General features: G+C 37.3%; 1 protein-coding gene across 2 annotated transcripts in view; it reads right to left on the bottom strand.

Moving 5' to 3' along the window:
* Positions 1 to 20,802, bottom strand: part of SPAG6 (sperm associated antigen 6) — a 59,630-nt gene that overhangs the window by 33,776 nt on the left and 5,052 nt on the right. Inside the window, exons 1-3 of one of the 2 annotated variants that reach the window (XM_065919558.1) lie at positions 16,168 to 16,219; positions 12,130 to 12,296; positions 7,913 to 8,096 (exon numbers count right to left, since the gene is read on the bottom strand). In XM_065919558.1, the coding sequence (XP_065775630.1) occupies positions 7,913 to 8,096; positions 12,130 to 12,296; positions 16,168 to 16,219 (403 nt within the window). Of the gene's footprint in view, positions 1 to 7,912; positions 8,097 to 12,129; positions 12,297 to 16,167; positions 16,220 to 20,802 lie in introns of those variants that run through there. The other variant, XM_065919557.1, reaches the window with a different exon arrangement.

The following is a 20,802-nucleotide window of genomic DNA, read 5'->3' as shown; positions in this document are numbered from 1 at the left end:
GAACGTGAGCCACATACCTAATTTAAAATTTTCTAGTAGCCACTTACACTTAAAAAGTAAAAAGAAATAGGTGAGATTAATTGAAAAAATGGAACAGAGACGCAGATGTAGTGAACAGATTTGTGGACATGGGCAGGGGTGGGGGAAGGAGAGGGTAGGACTCACTGAGAGTGCAGCATTGACACATAAACACGACCATGTGTTAAACAGACAGCCAGTGGGAAGCTCAGCTCGCTGTCTGTGATGTCCCAGGGGTGGGATGGGGGGTGATGGGAGGGAGACGCAAGAGGCAGGGGATATACGCATTGTTTTTGTTGTATAGTTGCTAAGTCCTATTCCACTCTTTGTGACCCCATGGAGTGTAGCCGACCAGGCTCCTCTGTCCATGGGATTTCCCAGGCAAGAGTACCAGAGTGGGTTGATATTTCCTTTTCCAGGGGATCTTCCTGACCCCGGGATCAAATCTGCGTCTCCTGCACTGGCAGGCAGATTCTTTACCACTGAGACACCTGGAAAGCCTGGATATAAGTATACTTACAGCTGAATCACACTGTTGTACAGCAGACACTAATAAAACATTGTAAAGCAGTCATCCTCTAATTTAAAAAAAAATAAACTTTTTAAATAATCACATTGTTTAACACAATATATCCAAACTGCTATAATTTAAACATGTAATTAATATTTAAAAGTTTTAATGAGATGCTTTACACTCTTTTCTTCACATCAAGTCTTGGATATCCAGTGTACATTTTGCACTTAAAACATGTCTCAATTTAGCTGCTAAATTTTTATTGGAAATGCTCTATCTACAGTATTTAAGATTCCAAAAAGTTTACAGTTGAAAAAGTATATTCACATATGAACGTTGTTCCAGTCATGCCTAAAATTTTCCTAATTATCAGGAACTTGTTGTTTATCCATTCCATATACATTAGCTGATATCTGCCAACCCCAAATTCCCACTCCATCCTGTTCCCAACCTTCTCCCTCTTAGCAACCATAAGTCTGTTCTCCACGTCCCTGAATCTATTTCTATTCCACAGATAGGTGAATTTATCTATTATATAGACAGGTGTTTTGCCTATGATCTCTTCTAAGAGTTTCATTTGTGTCATATTTTAGATTCCACATGTAAGTGATATCCTGTGGTATTTGTCTTTCTTTTTCTAACTTACTTCACTTAATAATCTCTAGGTCCATCCACGTTATTGCAAGTGGCATTATTTCATTCATTTTGATGGCTGAGTGGTATTCCATTATATACATGTACTACATCTTCTTTATCAATTCATCTGTCAATGGACATTTGTTTCCATGTCTTGGCTGTTGTGAATAAGGCTGCTATGAATGGAGGGGTACATGTATCATTTTGAATTAGAGTTCTGTCTGGATATATGTCCAGGAAGGGAACTGCTGGATCATTCAGCAACTCTATTTTGAGCTTTCTGAGGAAGCTCCATACTGTTTTCCATAGTGGCTATACCAACTTACACTCACACCAGCAGTATAGGAGGGTTCCCTCTTCTCCATGCCCTCTCAAGCATTTTGTTATTTGTGACTTTTTGATAATCACCATTCTGACTGATGTGAGATAGTACCTCATGGTCAATTTGACTTGCATTTCTCTAAAAACTAGTGATATTGAGCATCTTTTTATGTGCCTGTTAGACATTTGTATTTCTTCTCTGGAGAAAGAAGACATTGAGGTCTTCTGCCCATGTTTTGATTCGTTGTTTTTTTGTTGTTGTTGAGTTGTAATTGTATGAGCTGTTTTATGTTTTGGAAATTAAGCTCTTCTGAGTCACACTGTTTGCAAATATTTTCTTCCATTCTATAAGTTGTCTTTTCATTTGGTCTGTGGTTTCCTTTGCTGTGCGAAAGCTTCTAAGTTTGATTAGGTCCCATTTGTTTGTTTTTGCTTTTATTTCTATTGCCTTGGGAGACTGAGTGAAGAACACACTGGTGCAATTTATATCAGAGCATGTTTGCCTATGATCTCTTCTAGGAGTTACATGGTGTCCTGTCTTAATGTTTGTCTTTAAGCCACTTTGAGTTTATTTTTGTGTATGGTGAGAGGGTATATTCTAACTTCACTGATTTACATGTGGCTGTCCAACTTTCCTAACACCATTTGCTGAAGAGACTTTTTCCCATTGTATATTCTTGCCTCCTTTGTCAAAGATTAATTGATTGTAGGTGTGTGTGTTTATCCCTATCAATGTCACTTTTTCTTTTTATATCTATGCCCAACAGAGTTCAGGGGTTATCTGGATATAACAAAGTTTTTAAAAACAAAGTAAAGATTCCCCTTTCTACCAGAGTACAAAAACATAACTCACAATTTGTCTTTCACTTGATCCAAAGTAAAATCACCCAATATATTATTCATATTCTTAATATTGTACCTTCTCGTTCGATATTTGGTCAGCTCTCTGGATGACCTCTATGCTCACTGTATCAATTCTTCCATCTTAGAATAAAGTCTTAGAGGTAAGATGTTAGCCAACTTATTTTACCTTGTGCAGTAACAAAAGACATGGTAACATATATATAAGTGCCTCAAATACTTCTTGATAATTACAATGATGATGATGATGGAGATAAAGAAATTGCTTGCTAGCCTTATATACAAAGTTGTAGTTCTCAGTGACTTGGGAATCTGAGAGTACAGAATTATATTTTATTGTTCCATATTCTGAATTCCAAAAAAAAATGCAAAGAAAGCTTAGAAGATTTTATTAATCAAAAGTCTGTACTTTAAAAATCACAAGAAATAAAAATACAGAAAAATTCACATACAGTTTTTTCCCAGCATACAAACTAACCCTAAAAAGGACTAAACAATTAGGTAACCACTGAGTAAAAGTTACAATTAAAAATGTTATTTTAGGGCTTCCCTGGTGACTCAGTGGTGAAGTATTCACTTGCCAAAGCAGGAGACACGGGTTCAATCCCTGGTACAGGAAGATCCCCCATGCCTCCAAACAACTAAGCTTGTGCATCACAACTATTGAGCCTGTGCTCTGGAGTCTAGGAGCTGCAACTGCTGAAGCTTGTGCTCCACAACAAGAGAAACCACCACAATGAGACACCCACACACTGCAGCTAGAGAATAGCTCCTGTCCTCCACAACTAGGGAAAAGCCCATGCTACAATAAAGACCCAGCATAGCCAAAAATAAAATAAATAATAAATAAATAAATTTATTTTTTAAAATGTTACTTTAACACGTTTGGTGTCTATATCCAAAGAACATAGAAGAGACATTTATTTTTACTTTCATCTTTTTTTACCAACACCTAAATAAGGAGAAAAGTATTGGTAGAAACAAATGTTAGGATTAAAATTGGTATAATATATAATATATATAATCTTGTTTACATCATTTTTCTCTATGCTTATGTGTTCCTCAACCCCTCCAAAATAAAATAAGTTATAAAAATGTGACACAGAAACCAACTTTTTATCTACAGGTATTACTAAAGTCTTTATGGCTTTTAACACAGAATTACTATTCTCTTGTCCCCTTCTCCCCCTCCTTCCTTACTCTAAGACCTACAGTACGGAGTTCTTAATTACCTCAGATATAAGTGCTGCATGCTAAGCCTGTTCCACATGATGTAGATTACTGCTATTTATATATGGCCGGCATGAGTGGCACAGGAAGAATATATGCAAAAATTCTGGTTTTTAAAATTATTTTCTCTTTTTATCATTTCATTATTCTAAATGACACAGAAAAGAATCAAGCTAGCCAGCTCTGTCTGGATTCCTCCCTTACCTTATCTACTTGGTGAACAAGACACGGTCTACCCGCTGTTTCTGTGGAATCCTAATCAGCTGAGCCCACTAAGCACTGCTCATCTGGGGCTGCAGCAGTCCCCTCTCCTGACCACCACCAAGCAGGGAGGGAAGCCTCTCACTTGATTTAGGTCCTAAGGAGATAAGTCAGGTCCCTGGGAGACAGCATAGTCACACATGTGGAACCAGTCATCGAGAATTAAGAACAGAAGTATCTGGCGAGACTTGCAGATACTACAAGGAGCTTAAGAAGAAGAGTGATGAGCTTTCATACACTTGCCTTTCTCACATTATAAAAAGGAAGAATCTCTGAAGGCTTCTGAGTAATGGTCAAACAACTCTGCCATAAACTGCCATCTGACCAGAATAAATCCTTTTACCTCTCTATTTCAGTTTCCTCATCTGTAATAAGGTGATTGTGTTAATAATTAAAAAGTTTTAGGACACTTAATCCAACCTATTACACTTTGCCAGGACTGAGAACTTGCCAAGGTTACTCAGAGACAGCAAAGGTTTATAGGAAACAAAGTTTACAAGAGACAGTGTTTTTAGCTAAAGCTCCTAAACAAACACTTAAACTTTATTTCTTTTTAGCCCCAACATGGAAGAGCATTCCTCCAAAACACCTACGTAGCTCCTCCCTCCTCAGACTGCCGTCAGGCCACTGCTCCCGCCTCAGTCCCCGAGTGCTGTGACGGCTGCCACACACTCCACCCAGGTCACTGGCAGCCCTTCTCCACGAAGCTTCTGTGTCACCCACAGGCGCAAGGCTCGAGCCAGGCTGCCAGGCAGAGTGGGCAGGGAGGGCCTGGCCCTCCCAGCGGGAGCACTAAGGCAGCAGGGCCCACCGTTCCTCTGGCCTCACCCCTTGTAGTTCCAGAAGCAAGACTAGTCCTTGAAAATAATGAAAGATTGGACACTAGTTAGGTAAATACACAACCAGAATAATTCTGCTGAGAGGGAGACTGTAGCGGGATAGGAAGAGCAACAAGCAGTCTGAGCCTTCCTTAAGGAACCCAAAACAGAAAGAGGTAGTTTATTTATCTTCAAAGAGGTGTGTATTATCAACTGTGTTCAGTAACTGGTGACTCTATCGTGGAAATTTAATGAGATGATTTGCCGAGAGTTAAAAACAACACTACAACCACCATTTCTGACAGTTGGCCTCCAGTTTCCTTTGGTTAGCTGTACAATGCCTTAAAATCTATATGTACAAGTATCTTTTAGAAATTGTATTTTTCAAATAAGGAAACATCAGATGATGCCCACTGACTTTACTCTTCTAACAATTGTGTGTTTACTTTTGTTTCCTACATGCAAAACGCTTTCCTTCTATTGCCCTTAAAGGTCATTTCTTTTGTATCTCCTTTAAGGTTTATATTTCTTAAACTACCTAATCAAACAATTTACCACTAATTCCCAGAAGAAAACGATGAATGAATCCCTTCCATCTCAATATATTCCATTTTTAGGAGATCATCAAGAAAGAAATCAGGTCATTTGAAGGTAAATCTTCTCTTTTCACTGATATTCAGGATGTGAATTATGACTTAGTGCTTCCTAGATAACAATTCCCTTTCCTTCTGAGAAATCTATTCAGTAATCCCTTCTGGGAGCTTCTGGGTCCCAAGCCCCTAATGACTGTGAAATATTGAAATTACACTGGGAATTCCATGTGGGAGCCAGATTATAGCAAGAAATTGGAATGGAATCCCTTCGACAGAGCCTATTTATAAACTATAATCATTTAGCCTCAGATTCAACAAAAGGGAGATATGGAAAGGTTATCTATGGGCACCCGCCTGACAGAGTATCTGCACGGTTGTCCTCAAAGTTCTTTTGCATCACCCTTTAAAATACTCACGTTATGATCTGTAAAGTCTTCTGACATTTAAAAAAAAATGACTAAGTATACTTATGTAGTTTCCCCATGATAACCAGCTTCTAATTTAAAACCCTGCCTTAGTTTTCTCAATCAACATGTGTTAAGCAATAGTCCTAAGGTGAACCTACTTGGAAAACCAAAATTCAGATATTAAGGAAATAATTTTATTGTACCAATTCTGAATCATTCTAAGCATGACAATAGTTTTCTTTCTTGATTTATTTTTACATTTTTTTATTGTCTCCAACAGTGTCATCATTTAAAAACCAAGTTAAACATAACTATGGGAAAACCACTTCCTGTTTCTATTTTGAATTTCTTCTTCAATATTCTTTCAAGAAGTACGCAGTGAAACTGTATGGTACAGGGTTGACATCTGGCTTTGGAGTCAGACAGATTTAGATTCCAATTTTGGCTCAACCATTAACGCAACTTCAGGCATCCTCTACATTCCACTCTCTTCCTCTGTTTAACAGGGAGAGTAATACCTGCCCTAGTTGTATCTGCAGCCAAAATGAGATAATACCCTGATGCATACCGCACAGAGCCAGGCACATAGTAATTACTCAATAAACAGTCATTATTTTACACATGCATGCACATTGAAAAATCTAGAAAATGAATTTAAAATATTCTTCATTCTATAACCCTAGTAACACGAACATGTACTCGCTTGTAACTTAAATCCACATAAGATTTTATTTTTATATCATTATGGCTCAGTTGGTAAAGAATCTGTCTGCAATGCGGGAGACCTGGGGTGGGAAGATCCCCTGGAGAAGGGAAAGGCTAGCCACTCCAGTATCCTGGCCTGGAGAATTCCATGGACTGTATAGCCCATGGGGTCGCAAAAAGTGGGACACAACTTAGTGACTTTCACACATACATATAATTGTAATATATAATTTTCTAATTTTTCACATTACAATCACTTTTTCATGTTATCATGCAGGATTCATAACTACTGAATGAGATCCCATTAGGTAAACTTCTATAATTTAACCCCTAAATTTCTACCCAATATTTGAGGGGTTTTCATGTTACAAATAACACTACAATAAGATTTGCATAAATGCAGCTTCTTCATTCTGTGGGATTCTATCCTTAGGATGAATTCTCAAAGCAGGGTTTCTACAGTAACCATAAACTCTTTTATGGCTTAGATTTGCATGGTTTTACAAGTTCATACAATTTCTAGTGCCTTTGTCAATAGAAACATCATCATGCCTTCTCAAATCTTCAGTTTTAATAATATTAAATGTATTGAATATTTACCACATACTGGTCTATCTCATCAATCTCACAACAAATGTGGAAGTAGTACAACCTTTCTTACAGATATGGAAGTTAAGTTTCAGACAGTTTAAAAGCCATGTCCAAGGTCACACAGCAACTAAAGACTGGAACTTGGACTCAAACTCAGATTCTAGCTAAGGCCATAGTGCTCTTAACCACTTGGTTTTTTTCTGCTTTACTTTCACTGATGTTTTATTATGCAGTTCTTTGATTACTAGCAAAGTTTTCACTTTCACATGTTTCAAACTGTTATTCTCTTATTGTGTTATTTGCATATTATTTAGCAACTTCTGTAAAGTGGTGGGAGCAATTTTGTTCACTGTATAATTTTTACCAATCAGGTGTATCGGCGCAACCTTCACACAAGAGGCCCAGGTCCCTTGTTGATGGCCTTACTGAACTCAATTCATAAGAAAAGGTATTCCTTCTCTTTCTCCTTCTTCCTGCCAATTTTGGGCTGAATACAAATATATTCTAGAAAGTTACCATGCCCACATCTTTTCAACATTACTCACTCATACAACATGGCTCTTGGTTACCTTGGAACACCCTACCATAAGTGAGAGTGAAGACCCAATGTCCCCTGGGGAGTAACAAGCTCTAATAATTTTGTAACAGAACCAATTTATCAAGGTCTTTGAATCAATCAATATCTCATTCTCCCCATGTTCCCCTGCTTCCCACTCTGTCTTCAAATGTCTCTTTTGCTAACTAAGATAAAGACTGACATGTACAGGGGGTTTTTTTGTTTGCTTGTTTTTTTATGAATTTGTGATTCAAACAATTTGGCCTTCGTTCCAAACTTATCTCCCATAATGTATAAACACATCATTAAGACCTCATATCTACGGTTTACTAGTAAGCAAAACCAGGTTTACCTTATTAATGTAAACTTTAATAATCCTATTTTATAATAAGGGCCATTACCTGCATTATGTCTTGCAATATAGTCAAGTGCCCAGGCTGCAGCCTCTTTGACTCCAGGGTCAAAATCTTCCAAGCAAATCACCAGTGTGTCCAGTGCTCCACAATCAACTATTGCCTGAGCTAGTTGGGGAGAATGTTTACCAACCGCTCGTAACACAAAGGCAGCTGCTTTCTTGTAAAAACGCTACAAGGATAAACAGACAAAACTCAGTGTGAATCAAGCTAAAAGTTAAAACTGACCAAAACAAACATAAAAAATGACACTGATATTTAAAAAAAAAAAAAAGCTCAGCAGTTTTTAAATACAAAAGATGAAAAACATCCTGCAAAATCATTTTGATTTTTTGAGGCTTCCCCATTGCTTTTGTTCAGTAACTGAACTGAAACAGTATACATCTTTAATTTCATTTCAAATGTTTTACTCTGAAACATGCATTTGGAAACTGCATAAAATAAAATGTAAGCATTCTATTTCCTACAGATTCATAAAATAATGGGAGTTTATGTTTGTGCATTACAGTGAAAGGTATTGTTTGTCCTGTGGGAACTCCTAGATTGTTAGCACTTGCAACTAAACTGTCACCTGACAAATTCATTTCTTTTACTTGCCCTCAGTCTCTAAGCATGACCTCAACTAACCTTTCCGTTGTCCCGTGTTATCCTGAAATAACAACTATGCTCTGAGGTGCACTTAGCAATCATCAGATAAAGTTTCTATTTCTTCACAGTGTAAACGAAAAAAGCAACTAGGTGACTACCACAACTGTTTTGAAAGCATTCTATTTACATAGGCTAAAATATTAAAAATCAATAAATATGAGAGAGAAAACACAAAAGGTATATTTTAACAGATTATATCTTAAAAATTAGGATATGTTGAAAAGATAAGGAATATACTGTTAGTAATGTTTTTATTTGATATATTTCTTTAGTTTCTTAAGTGTCAACATATATAGACATTAAAATATTTATTATAAAAAAATAAAAAATTTGTTATAAAGTCTAATTTTACAAGCCCATAACCAAATACGTACTAAATCATTACAAAAATTAGAATAGAGTTTTAACGTAGCTTTCCATAGATTATTTTCTCATGATTGTGGAAAAATAATAGTGATACATTTCTTGTCATTACCGTAAGCTGATCTGAATGTATATTGCAGAATTTTCGAATTCACACTTTACTGAACACCAACAGTTAGTATTAACTACAGTGCCTAGAATTCACACTTTCCTGTTTCACTCCCCCTTCCTCTTAAGTTCTGCTTCTCCAAATCTGTAACTCTCTTCTCTCCTGGAATGCCTCACCAAAAGAACTGCCAGAATAGAAAAGAAGAGAAAGAAGAAAGGATGGAAGGGAGGAACGAAAGAAAACCTGGAAGGAAAAGGGAGGGAAAACCAAACCAGAGGACTTCGTATGCCCAGAGAAGAGATTAAATCTCAGGTGAGAAATGGGTTAAAGGCCTGGAAGAGGAGGGAGACAGAAGCCTGTGAAGATGCTTCCCATTCTCACTTTCTCCTCACATGTGCCCTATTGCTTTAATAATGGGCACTCATTCATACTTAGAAAACCTTAGAGTACCTTCCATGTGAGATATCAAACACAGACCTTGCCCTCAAAGAAGGAGCTAAGAGTCCAAGCATTTGATGATAGAAAGAACGCCTACAAGAAAAATACAATTTTTGTAACTCCTCCTAGAGATAAAAGTCATTAACAATTGACTCTCCAATTTTTAAAAAAAGAAAAAAAAAGGCACATTTTAAAGCAATTAGAATTTTATTTCATTTTGTAAAAAAAAAAAATTGGCCATTTTATTATTTTTTTTTTCCTTGAACTTTCTTTTTTTATTTTTTATTTTTATTTTTTTTAATATTATTTTATTAGTTGGAGGCCAATCACTTCACAACATTTCAGTGGGTTTTGTCATACATTGACATGAATCAGCCATATAGTTACACGTATTCCCCATCCCGATCCCCCCTCCCACCTCCCTCTCCACCCGACTCCTCAGGGTCCTCCCAGTGCACCAGGCCCGAGCACTTGACTCATGCATCCCACCTGAGCTGGTGGTCTGTTTCACCATAGATAATATACATGCTGTTCTTTCAAAACATCCCACCCTCACATTCTCCCCCAGAGTTCAAAAGTCTGTTCTGTACTTCTGTGTCTCTTTTTCTGTTTTGCATATAGGGTTATTGCTACCATCTATCTAAATTCCGTATATATGTGTTAGTATACTGTAATGTTCTTTATCTTTCTGGCTTACTTCACTCTGTATAATGGGCTCCAGTTTCATCCATCTCATTAGAACTGATTCAAATGAATTCTTTTTAATGGATGAATAATATTCCATGGTGTATATGTACCACAGCTTCCTTATCCATTCATCTGCTGATGGGCATCTGGGTTGCTTCTATGTCCTGGCTATTATAAACAGTGCTGCGATGAACACTGGGGTGCACGTGTCTCTTTCAGATCTGGATTCCTCAGTGTGTATGCCCAGAAGTGGTATTGCTGGGTCATATGGCAGTTCTATTTCCAGTTTTTTAAGAAATCTCCACACTGTTTTCCATAGTGGCTGTACTAGTTTGCATTCCCACCAATGTACAATTCAGTGACATTTAGTGCATTCACAATGTTGTGCAACCATACCTATTGAGTTTCAGAATATTTTCATTACTCCAACAAGAAATCCCCTACATTAAGTAGCCACTTCTCACTCCCCTCTTCCCCCAGCTCCTGGCAATCATTAATCTGTGTCCATCTCTATGAATTTGCATTTTCTGGATACTTCATATAAATAGAATCATACAATATGTAGCCTTGTTTGGCTTCTTCCTCTTAATATAACTTTTTCAAGGTTCATCCATGTTGTAGAATGTACCAGTACTTCACCCCTTTCTATGACTGATAATACTCCATTGTATGGATATATAACATTTACTTTATCTAGTCATTCTTTTGGCTATTGCAAATAATGCTGCTATGAACATTTGTGTTCAAGTTTTGCTTGAACACCTGTTTTCAATTTCTTTGAAAATATAACCAGGAGTAGAACTGCTGGGTCATATAGTAATTATGTTTAACTTACTGAGGAACTGCCAAATTGTTTTCCATAGCAGCTGTGCCACTGTACACAACTTCTCCACATCTTCAATAACACTTGCTATTTTCCTTTTTTTTCTTTCTTTTATTTGTTATGGCCATCCTGGTAGGTACAATGCTGGCTCTTCACAGTTTTGATTTTCATCTCCTAGTGACTAACGCCATTGAGTACTTTTTCATCTTGGTTCTTAGTACATTTTCTTTGGATAAATGTCTGTGTGAGTCTTTTGCCCATTTTTTAATTGAATTGTCTGTCCTCTGGTTATACATGTGTAAGAAAGATAATTTAATCTTAAAGACATGTCAAGAAAGATATATCCCTAGGTTATGATAAATCAGTAGGCTGGAACAAACAGGCAAAGACCCTACCTAAAGGAAGATCCTTAACTATTGTTAGGAACATAAAGGGAACCAGACAGGATGGGAAAAAAATAGAAGCACTCTTAGATGACCCTTAGAAGGCCTGACATGCTTGCATACTTGGCAAAAAATGCTTTGTCAAACCTTTCCTTACATGCATTTTCCTTGCTTTCAAATGCTTCCCTTCCCCCTTGCTTCAAAGCTCTCTCTTCCATTGCCCATTAACTAGATTCAGACGGTAAAGAATCTGCCTGCAATCCAGGAGACCTGGTTTTGATCCCTGGGTCGGGAAGATCCCCAAGAGGAGGAAATGGCAACCCACTCCAGTATTCTTGCCTGGAGAATCCCATGGACAGAGAAGCCTGGCAGGCTATAGTCCACGAGGTCGCAAAGAGTTGGACTGAGCGAATAACACAACACCACTGTATGTAACTTATCTGCCCAGGGTGCCATACATCTTTCGAAGACTGATCCTATAACTTGAATAAGGCCATATATAGAAGCACTGCCGTGTGTATAACTCCATTAAAAACTTTAATATGTTTTCTCCTATACCAACAGTAATGCAGAAAAGCTATTAGCCTCAAAGTAAAATACCCTAAAGGTATTATTATGTGTAGTTCAAAGAATTGAAGGTTGTATTAATATCCTAATAATTCTATGTCTGCACACTTGCAATTGTACCCAAACTATCAATTTTTTTAAAATCCAAAACAAAAATCATATAACTTTGGTTTTAAAAAATTCTTACATTCTGTTCTGCCAGTGAATAAACAAGCTGTGGAAGAATGTCACCCTTCACGACTGCTTCTGCCAGGTCATCATTAAAATTAGCCAGTCTCCCCAGAGCCAAGGCAGCAGTCTGCTGAATTGTTGGGACCACATCCAGAAGAAGAGGCCTCAGCAAAGCCATTACGCCTAAGTTACAAGAAATAAGAAATCAGCAAATTTTAAATTAAAAAGCAAACACCATTCAGCATAGATGCAGATAGGAAAAAGCAAAGGGAAATATCATTAAAAACAAACAAACAAAAACCATCCACTAAAAACTAATACAATATTAAGCAGCAGCCAACTGGACAAGGCATAGAATAATATAACCTGCAATTATCAAAGCAGCAGCCTAGCATGGAACTAAGAACGGCTTTGGAGAACCAGAGTTTAAATCCCTGATTTGGCAAACTCTAGCTGTGTGATGTAACGAGGAATGCAGAGAGAGGCTGTAATGCACAGAGTAGAAAGTCCACCTAGCAGAGTTATGGGGGTGGGGGTGGGAGGGAAGGTACTGAGGAGCTGTGCTCCCCCCGCTTAACCCCACATGCCCCCACCCCCCCAACAGCCTTTGCAAACCCCATCTCTTTCAGGGCTCAGTTCAGTTCTTTCCTCTCAAGTCTTCTGGTGGTTTTTTCTCTCTGATCCCAACCGACTTAGGGTCTATTACAGAAATTTTATGAGGATCTATGTCAGGGCCAGGTGAGTAAGAAGGGCCATTGGACTAGGGCTTCCCATTCATAAAGGGCTGTGAATTCAGATTTCTGACACTGTCTCTGAATAAATAAATTCTTTAAGATAAGGAAGTATGTCACATTACTAGCTCTCATTAATATTCATTCTAGGGTTGAGTACATAGTAGGAATACCATCATCACAGCACAATAATAAAAGTAGCTTATATATTATTTTGTGTTTAAAAACTTCTTTTCTACATCAATTTACTGAATTCTCATAACAAATCTATGAAATAGGTCCTATTATCATATCTGTTTTACAGATGTGTACATGAAGGCTGAGAAAAATTAGGGAAATTACACAGCTAAAATGCAGGAGCAAGGTTAGAAATTCAGACATTCTTTACTCATACTTACTAAATAATACGTAAAACTGGATGGATATAATATGGAAAATTGAGGAGGTGGGGTAAACTATTTCATTTGGATCATTTTATTCAACATTCCAACTCTACATTAACTCTGCTGTGCTATGTGCTCAGTTGTGTCCAACTCTTTGTGACCCCATGGACTGTAGACCTCCAGGTTCCTCGGTCCATGGAATTTTCCAGGCAAGAATACCAGAATGGGTTGCCATTTCCTACTCCAGGAGATCTTCTTTAGAATGGGCAGGCAGGTTCTTTATCACTGTGCCATCTTGGAAGCAACCCCTTAATAAAGGTGTTTTAGTATGACACTACAAAAAAGGTGATGACAGAGTTCAAACCAGAACAAAGTGCCCCTTGACTTTTAAATGTAATTTACAGTGGACTGTTCAACTTGCATGTTATGACATCTTTTGTTAAAAAATACCCCTGTGACTTATAAAAGCAGATACATATTACCAATATTCTTTTGTAATGTTATATCCAGAAACACGTGAAATAGAAATAAAAGGAAAACACAACATTTAGAATTAGACCAAAATAAGATAAACAGTACTATCAAATAACATAAACAGAGGATAAGGATGCTTATCATAGAAACATTTAATGATGTGACCTGTGGCTTTTCTCAGTTCCCAGTTTTCTTCAGTGATCCTTTTTCTGTCTAATTTGACTTGGTTAGGTCCTTTTACAGAAGGTTACTATTGCAAGTTTGCATCCTGCTCAGGCTGGTTAGCTTTGCAGGCACACAGCCCCCCTTTCTCAGGCCTAGGCCACAGCTCAGGTTAAACAATTCAGCACATCCATGTGCATAAGCGTTGCTTACATTATTCTCTACACTTTCTATAGAGATAATTTCTGAAGTATCTCACAACAAACAGTTCAATGTGCAAAATAAGGTATTAGAATGACTACCAAATATTAACATGGTTCCTTTTAGAAAGCTGGATCTAAAACCAACCATTTGTTGATCTCTTCTTTGTGGTTGCTTATTACTTGATTTAAGTTTTTTAATAGTGGTAAAATATACATAACATTTTAAGCATTTTCTGGTGTACAAATCAGTGGCATGAAACACATTTACAATGGTGTGTAATCATCACCAGTATCTAGGAACCGTTAAACCACTTTCCACTACACTGAGGCTACATCACTTTAAACTCCCACCAGCAAAGTACAAGGGTTTAAATTTCTCCCCATCCTCACCAATGCTTGCATTTTATTTTTTTTAGAATAACCCAACCTAGTAGGTATGAAGTGGTATCTCCTTGTGGATTCATTTTTATTTCCCTCTCACTAATGATGGTGAATGTATTTATTAAACATTTGTGCATCTTCTTTGTTGAAATGCCTACTTAAGTCCTTTGCCCATTTTTTTAAATTGAGTTGGGGTTTTTTGTTGTTTTGTTCTTGAGTATAACTTGATTTTTTTTATAATGAACATGTACCATTTTAAGTAAAACAGGTCAATACTCTAAAAAAGAAAAGCTAAATTTCTTAAGATATATTTAAAGTTTCATAATAAATACATTAATGAGACAAAAAATATAAAATGAAAATATGCTTAGAATAATTTTAAAAGAATCACAAACTTGTTTTATGTTATTTTTTCCTGATGATTCTGGTATTCCCTTTTTTCCTAACTTGATAGAACTGTCTTTTGAAATATAAATAGAAAATTAATCCATACTGAGTTATTAACCTAAAATTTTTAATTAAATCTCAAAAACTCTGAAAGTTCTATTATAAAGTTCTATTAGAACTTTCATAAAAAGTATTGGGAGAAATTATAGAATAGCCTCAATCAACCTTTCCCTTATTTCCTTTTAATACAATGTATACCTATCACTTGAATTTTGCAGGTCAATTGCATATATAAGCCAGAGGAAAAAAGGTCAAACACTTCTAAAGACAAAACTTATTCTCATATTATATGTGTATAATTTATATACCGAACTTTTATCAAAATTTTATCAAATTCATGTTATGAATTTGAAGAATGAATTCATCTATCTGAGTTTACACTTCTTATGCTTCCCAGGTAGCTCAGCTGGGAAAGAATTCGTCTGCAATGCATGAGATCCCAGTTCAATCCCTGGATTGGGAAGATCCCCTGGAGGAGGGCATGGCAACCCACTCCTGTATTCTTGCCTGGAGAATCCCCATGGACAGAGAAGCCTGGTGGGCTACAGTCCATGGGGTCACAAAGAGTTGGACACAACTGAGCGACTAAGCACAATAAGCACAATTACATTATTATTTATTATTAGCTACTATATTTAGCTAGTATACCACAAGTCTCCCAGTGGTGGCTATCTTCAGTTTCCCGTTTTAGCAAGAAGATGTTCTACCCCCAAAAATATATTTCACTTGTCCACATATTCAAAGGGGTTTTGCTGATTTATATATTTTCTCCTCCCTTTTTCTACTTCATTTGGCCCAGCAAAAATCAGGTCAATAAAATGACACACAATTCCTTTCGCTTCTACTCCTATATTCAGTATCAAAGTTAGGCTTTCATACAGATGCTCTGTCATATGCCCTTGTTCAGACAATGAGAATTTTGAAAAATTTGTAAAAGCTAAAGTTTCCATTTAAAATATCTGAATAAGGTCATTTTTACTAGAGAAAATATTGCCCCAAATTTCTAGTCTTTGAATTGCCTCTTAGTGCTTCATAGTCTTCAGTTCCCAGGAACATGTTTTTATCTCCTACACAGGCTAAGCATGTTTTGTTACTTTCTTTTTTTTTTTTTTAATATTATTTTATTAGTTGGAGGCCAATCAATTTCAGGTTTGTCCTAAAAATACAGATAATGCTGCAAGAGGAACTGAGGAAAGAAGGAAGGGAGAGAGGGAGGGAGGGAGGGGAGGAGGAAGGAGAGGAGCATATATAACATAAAAAAAAATTTCCTTACCTGTCTGTCCATTAGGAATCCATGGTGACTGATCCTTGGTGAGTGAATGCATGAAAATATAGAGTCCATAGGTTACAGAAGTCTGAATAACTGCTATAATATCTAATAAGACAAGGTCCTCAGTGAGCAGCTAATGAAGTCACTGGGGTCTCCACTGAAGGAACCAACAAGTACTACCTAATATTGTATCTAATAGTAAAAGCAATTCACATATTATACTCTGATATCTATAAGACAGTTTTGTCTTCCCTATATAAATTCATTAAATGGTGTGAAAATGTTTATGAAATGTAACCTATAGGCTAAATCTTTACAATCTTCCCCACCCCCAACTTTATAGCTTTGAGTTTCTTTTCTGTGTTTGTTGTTTCAGTGCCATACTGGAGGCACTGCTTCTATTAATAATACTTACATTGTTATCTAGTTTTACAAAAATAAAAACCTCATGGATCCTGCCCACAATTATTCATTCAAAAAATAGATCAAGGCTTACCAAGTGGCAAGAAATAGGGACCTCACACATGAGTAAACGCAGCTCATGCACTCATAAAAGTATTGGAAGAAATTATAGAATAGCCTCAATCAACCTTTCCCTTAATTCCTTTTAATACAACATAGGCCTATCACTTGAATTTTGCAGGCCAATTGCATATATAAGCCAGGGGGGAAAAGGTCAAACATTTCTAAAGACAAAAAAATAACTCAGAAAAAAAAAAAATAATAACTCAGTCTCATATTACATGTGTATAATTTCTATACATATTACTTCAATTTGAGGAGCTTTACAAAGATATTTAACATCTCAACTTTTTTCTACTGAAAGCAAGTCTCTGCAAATCAGGCCTCTGGGTTCACTGAAGTCACAGTAAAGATTTCTGGCTGCCCTGGTGACTTCTCTTCTTTGTTTTCTCTTTTTTAAATTGTAGTAAAATATACCTAACGTTAAAGTGACCATTTTAACCACTTTAAGTGCACAGTTCAGTGGTATTAAGTACAGTTATAATGTTGTACCACCATCACCACTATCATTTCCAGAACCTACTCATCATTCCTAACAGACACTGTATACCAATTAAACCATAACTCCCCACATCCACCACTCTCAGCCTGCGGTAGTTTCTACTCTATTTTCTGTATCCATGAATTTGCCTATTTTAGATACTTCATATAAATGGAATCATACAATATTGTCCTTTTTTGTCTGGCTTCTTTCACTTAGCAAAATATTTTTAAGGTTTGTCCATATTGTAGCACATATCAAAATTTCATTACTTTTTAAGATAGAATAACAGTGGTAAAGAATCTGCCTGCCAAAAACAAAAAAACAGAAAAAAAAAAAAAAAATCTGCCTGCCTCATCAACACAGGTTCGATCTCTGGATTAGGAAGATCCCTGAGAGAAGGAAATGGCAACCCACTCCAATATTCAGTTCAGTTTAGTCACTCAGTCGTGTCCAACTCTTTGCGACCCTATGAATCGCAGCACGCCAGGACTCCCTGTCCATCACCAACTCCTGGAGTTTACTCAAACCCATGTCCATCGAGTCAGTGATGCCATCCAGCCATCTCATCCTCTGTCGTCCCCTTCTCCTCCTGCCCTCAACCCCTCCCAGCATCAGGGTCTTTTCCAATGAGTCGACTCTAGGCATGAGGTGGCCAAAGTATTGGAGTTTCAGCTTCAGCATCAGTCCTTCCAATGAACACCCAGGACTGATCTCCTTTAGGATGGACTGGTTAGATCTCCTTGCAGTCCAAGGGACTCTCAAGAGTAATTCTTCTGCGCTCGGCTTTCTTCACAGTCCAACTCTCGCATCCATACATGACCACTGGAAAAACCATAGCCTTGACTAGACAGGCCTTTGTTGGCAAAGTAATGTCTCTGCTTTTTAATATGCTATCTAGGTTGGTTATAACTTTCCTTCCAAGGAGTAAGCGTCTTTTAATTTCATGGCTGCAATCACCATCTGCAGTGATTTTGGAGCCCCCAAAAATAAAGTCTGACACTGCTTCCACTGTTTCCCCATCTATTTGCCATGAAGTGATGGGACCAGATGCCATGATCTTAGTTTTCTGAATGTTGAGCTTTAAAAGCCAACTTTTTCACTCTCCTCTTTCACTTTAATCAAGAGGCTTTTTAGTTCCTCTTCACTTTCTGCCGTAAGGGTGGTGTTATCTGCATATCTGAGGTTATTATTGCCTTGGAATTCCCATGGATAGAAGGAGCCTGGTGGGCTACAGTCCATGGCGTTGCAAAAGAGTCAGAAACAACTTAGTGACTAAACAACAACAATATTCCATTGTATGTTCAAGCATTTTGTTTGTCTGTTCATGTGCTAATGAACATTTGGGTTGTTTCCACCTTCAGGTTTGTGAATAACGCTGCTGTAAACATTGATGTGCAGGTATCCATCTGAGTCCCTGCTTTCAATTCTTCTGAGCAAATGATGAGGCTGTTGTTTTCTCTTTTACAGATATACCTACTACACCCATCTGCCTGGAGAAGACTGGAATGTCGGGATGAGGCTAGTACAGAGAAAAGGGAAACATTGCTAAAAGGACTGCCTGCTCCAAGAGGTTTCATGGGTAATTTCTGAAAAGGAAACTCTTGAAAGGCAATCAGTTCAAAAATCTATCTTCATATATATACCTGTGGCTGACTCTTGTCAATGTATGGTAAAAACCACCACAATATTGTAAAGTAATTAAAATAAATAAATTAATTTTTAAAAATCTATCTTCAGATGAAATTTTTGGTTTTACTCATACTCTGCCTACATTGTTTTGAGATAGTTCACTCTAAAAGATATGGATACAAAGATAATAATTAAGAGCAATGGAGTGGAGAGGGGGGCTGGGTGTTTTGTTTTGTTTTTTTTTAATCAGAAATATAGTTTAGGTAATAGTTGCTACAACTGAACTCTGAGCATAAAACTTGAGTTTTGTGGCAGCAAAAGTAAAAAGAGAATCATTCTGTGAAATGAAGCAGGAACAATTTTTTTCCCTGAAATCATAAGCCTAGCTTGAAAAATAATATTTAAATAAATAGCAAAAGATCGATTGTATAAAAGAGTAAAACTTGGGGACTTCCCTGGTGGTCTAGTCTGTCAAGATTTCACCTTCCAATGCAGATCATGGAGGTTCCATCCCTGGCTTGGAAGCTAAGATATCACCTGCCTCGGGGCCAAAAAACATAAAACAGAAACAGTATTGTAATAAATTCAATAAAGACTTTAAAAATGGTCCATATCAAAAAACCTTTTAAAATAATATAATTTTATATTTAAAAAATAACAGCAAAATGCACAATGTCTTCAATGATAGATTTTAAAAGTCATGGGAAAGTCTAAGTAGCTATTTTTAAACAAGTCTTCAAAAAAAAAAAAGGGAATATTATTAGACTAAATCTACAAAGACAGTTCCATGGAAAACTAATGTAATCTCGCATTCGTACAGAATTAAATAGTGATTCTAACTCGACAGTGAGTGGACAGAGATCATTTCCTTTGGAGACATAGGCACACATACTCAAGCATAAATATCACTAGTTTTCACCTCAATTTTTAACAGAACTTGATTAAAAAATAAATTCTAAACTGAGCCGCACTTATAAGACCAGGGTGTATGGCAAAACCAATATTTCACTTTGAAAATTAGCTAAGTCTGACTTGTGTTCAGATGGGCCAACTACAAAGCAAGGGCAATTTTTTCCTCAAGGTACAGCCCTGGATTTCTCCTAGGACCAGTACATCTACTTAACAGAAATCCCAAAGTTTTGCTCCCTGTGAACATGGAAGAAAAGTCCTTCACACAAAGTATGATTAAATAAAGAACAAAAGGAAGTGCTAAGTATTCGCTCACATCAATCAACCAACAAATATCAAGGGCCTTCTTCTTCACTGAGCTTTACTTCACATGTTCTCAAAAAGCCCAGGAGGGCAGGCGGTCAGTCAGAGGGCAGCTGGCCTCTCTGGGCAAGGTCTCCCGGGCACTCTTCGTGGCGGGGGTCAGTCCAACAACTCTGTCAAATACTCTCTCTTGGTTCTCAACTTCCAGGGGATTAGACACTTTCTCTGGGTGATTTGAAAGAGCCTCTGGTTTGATAAGGCTTTCCTTAGAAGTTAAGAGGAAGCCAAAAGGTCTTCTAGAACTCTGAGGCCAGTTTAAGTGCTAAACACAACTTCCATTTCCTCAAATCTCCGGGTATGTATCAATTAAAGTTAGTCTTCAGCATGTAGGCCTTCACTCAAGGTCCCACAGTGGTCCTCGAGGAGACCTCAAAAGCCATTACACACAATTACTGAACAGTCACTGGTACCCAAAGGCCTGACAGATGACGTATTTTAAAAGTTAACCCTAAGTGGGAGTTCCCTGGCGGTCCACCGTTTAGGCCTCCACACAGTCACTGCCGACGACGGGGGTTCAGTCTCTGGTCTGGGAATTAAGCTCCCACAAGCCACGTGGCTCGGCCAAAAAAAAAAGTTAACACTGAGGTTTATTTGAAACTCCTAGAATATCTATGAATGGTTTCCTGATACCTCAGGTAACACAGGAAGAGCACAAAGTCAGCTAGCAATAGGGAAACAGGTCCTAGTCCCAGTTCGGCCACTAACTCACTTAGAGATGAGGGCAATTATCC

This window comes from Muntiacus reevesi, chromosome 2, assembly GCF_963930625.1.
Source record: "Muntiacus reevesi chromosome 2, mMunRee1.1, whole genome shotgun sequence".
NCBI lineage: Eukaryota > Metazoa > Chordata > Mammalia > Artiodactyla > Cervidae > Muntiacus > Muntiacus reevesi.
The sequence above is the reverse complement of the archived record's forward strand: the minus strand, read 5'-3'. Positions and strand labels throughout refer to the sequence as shown.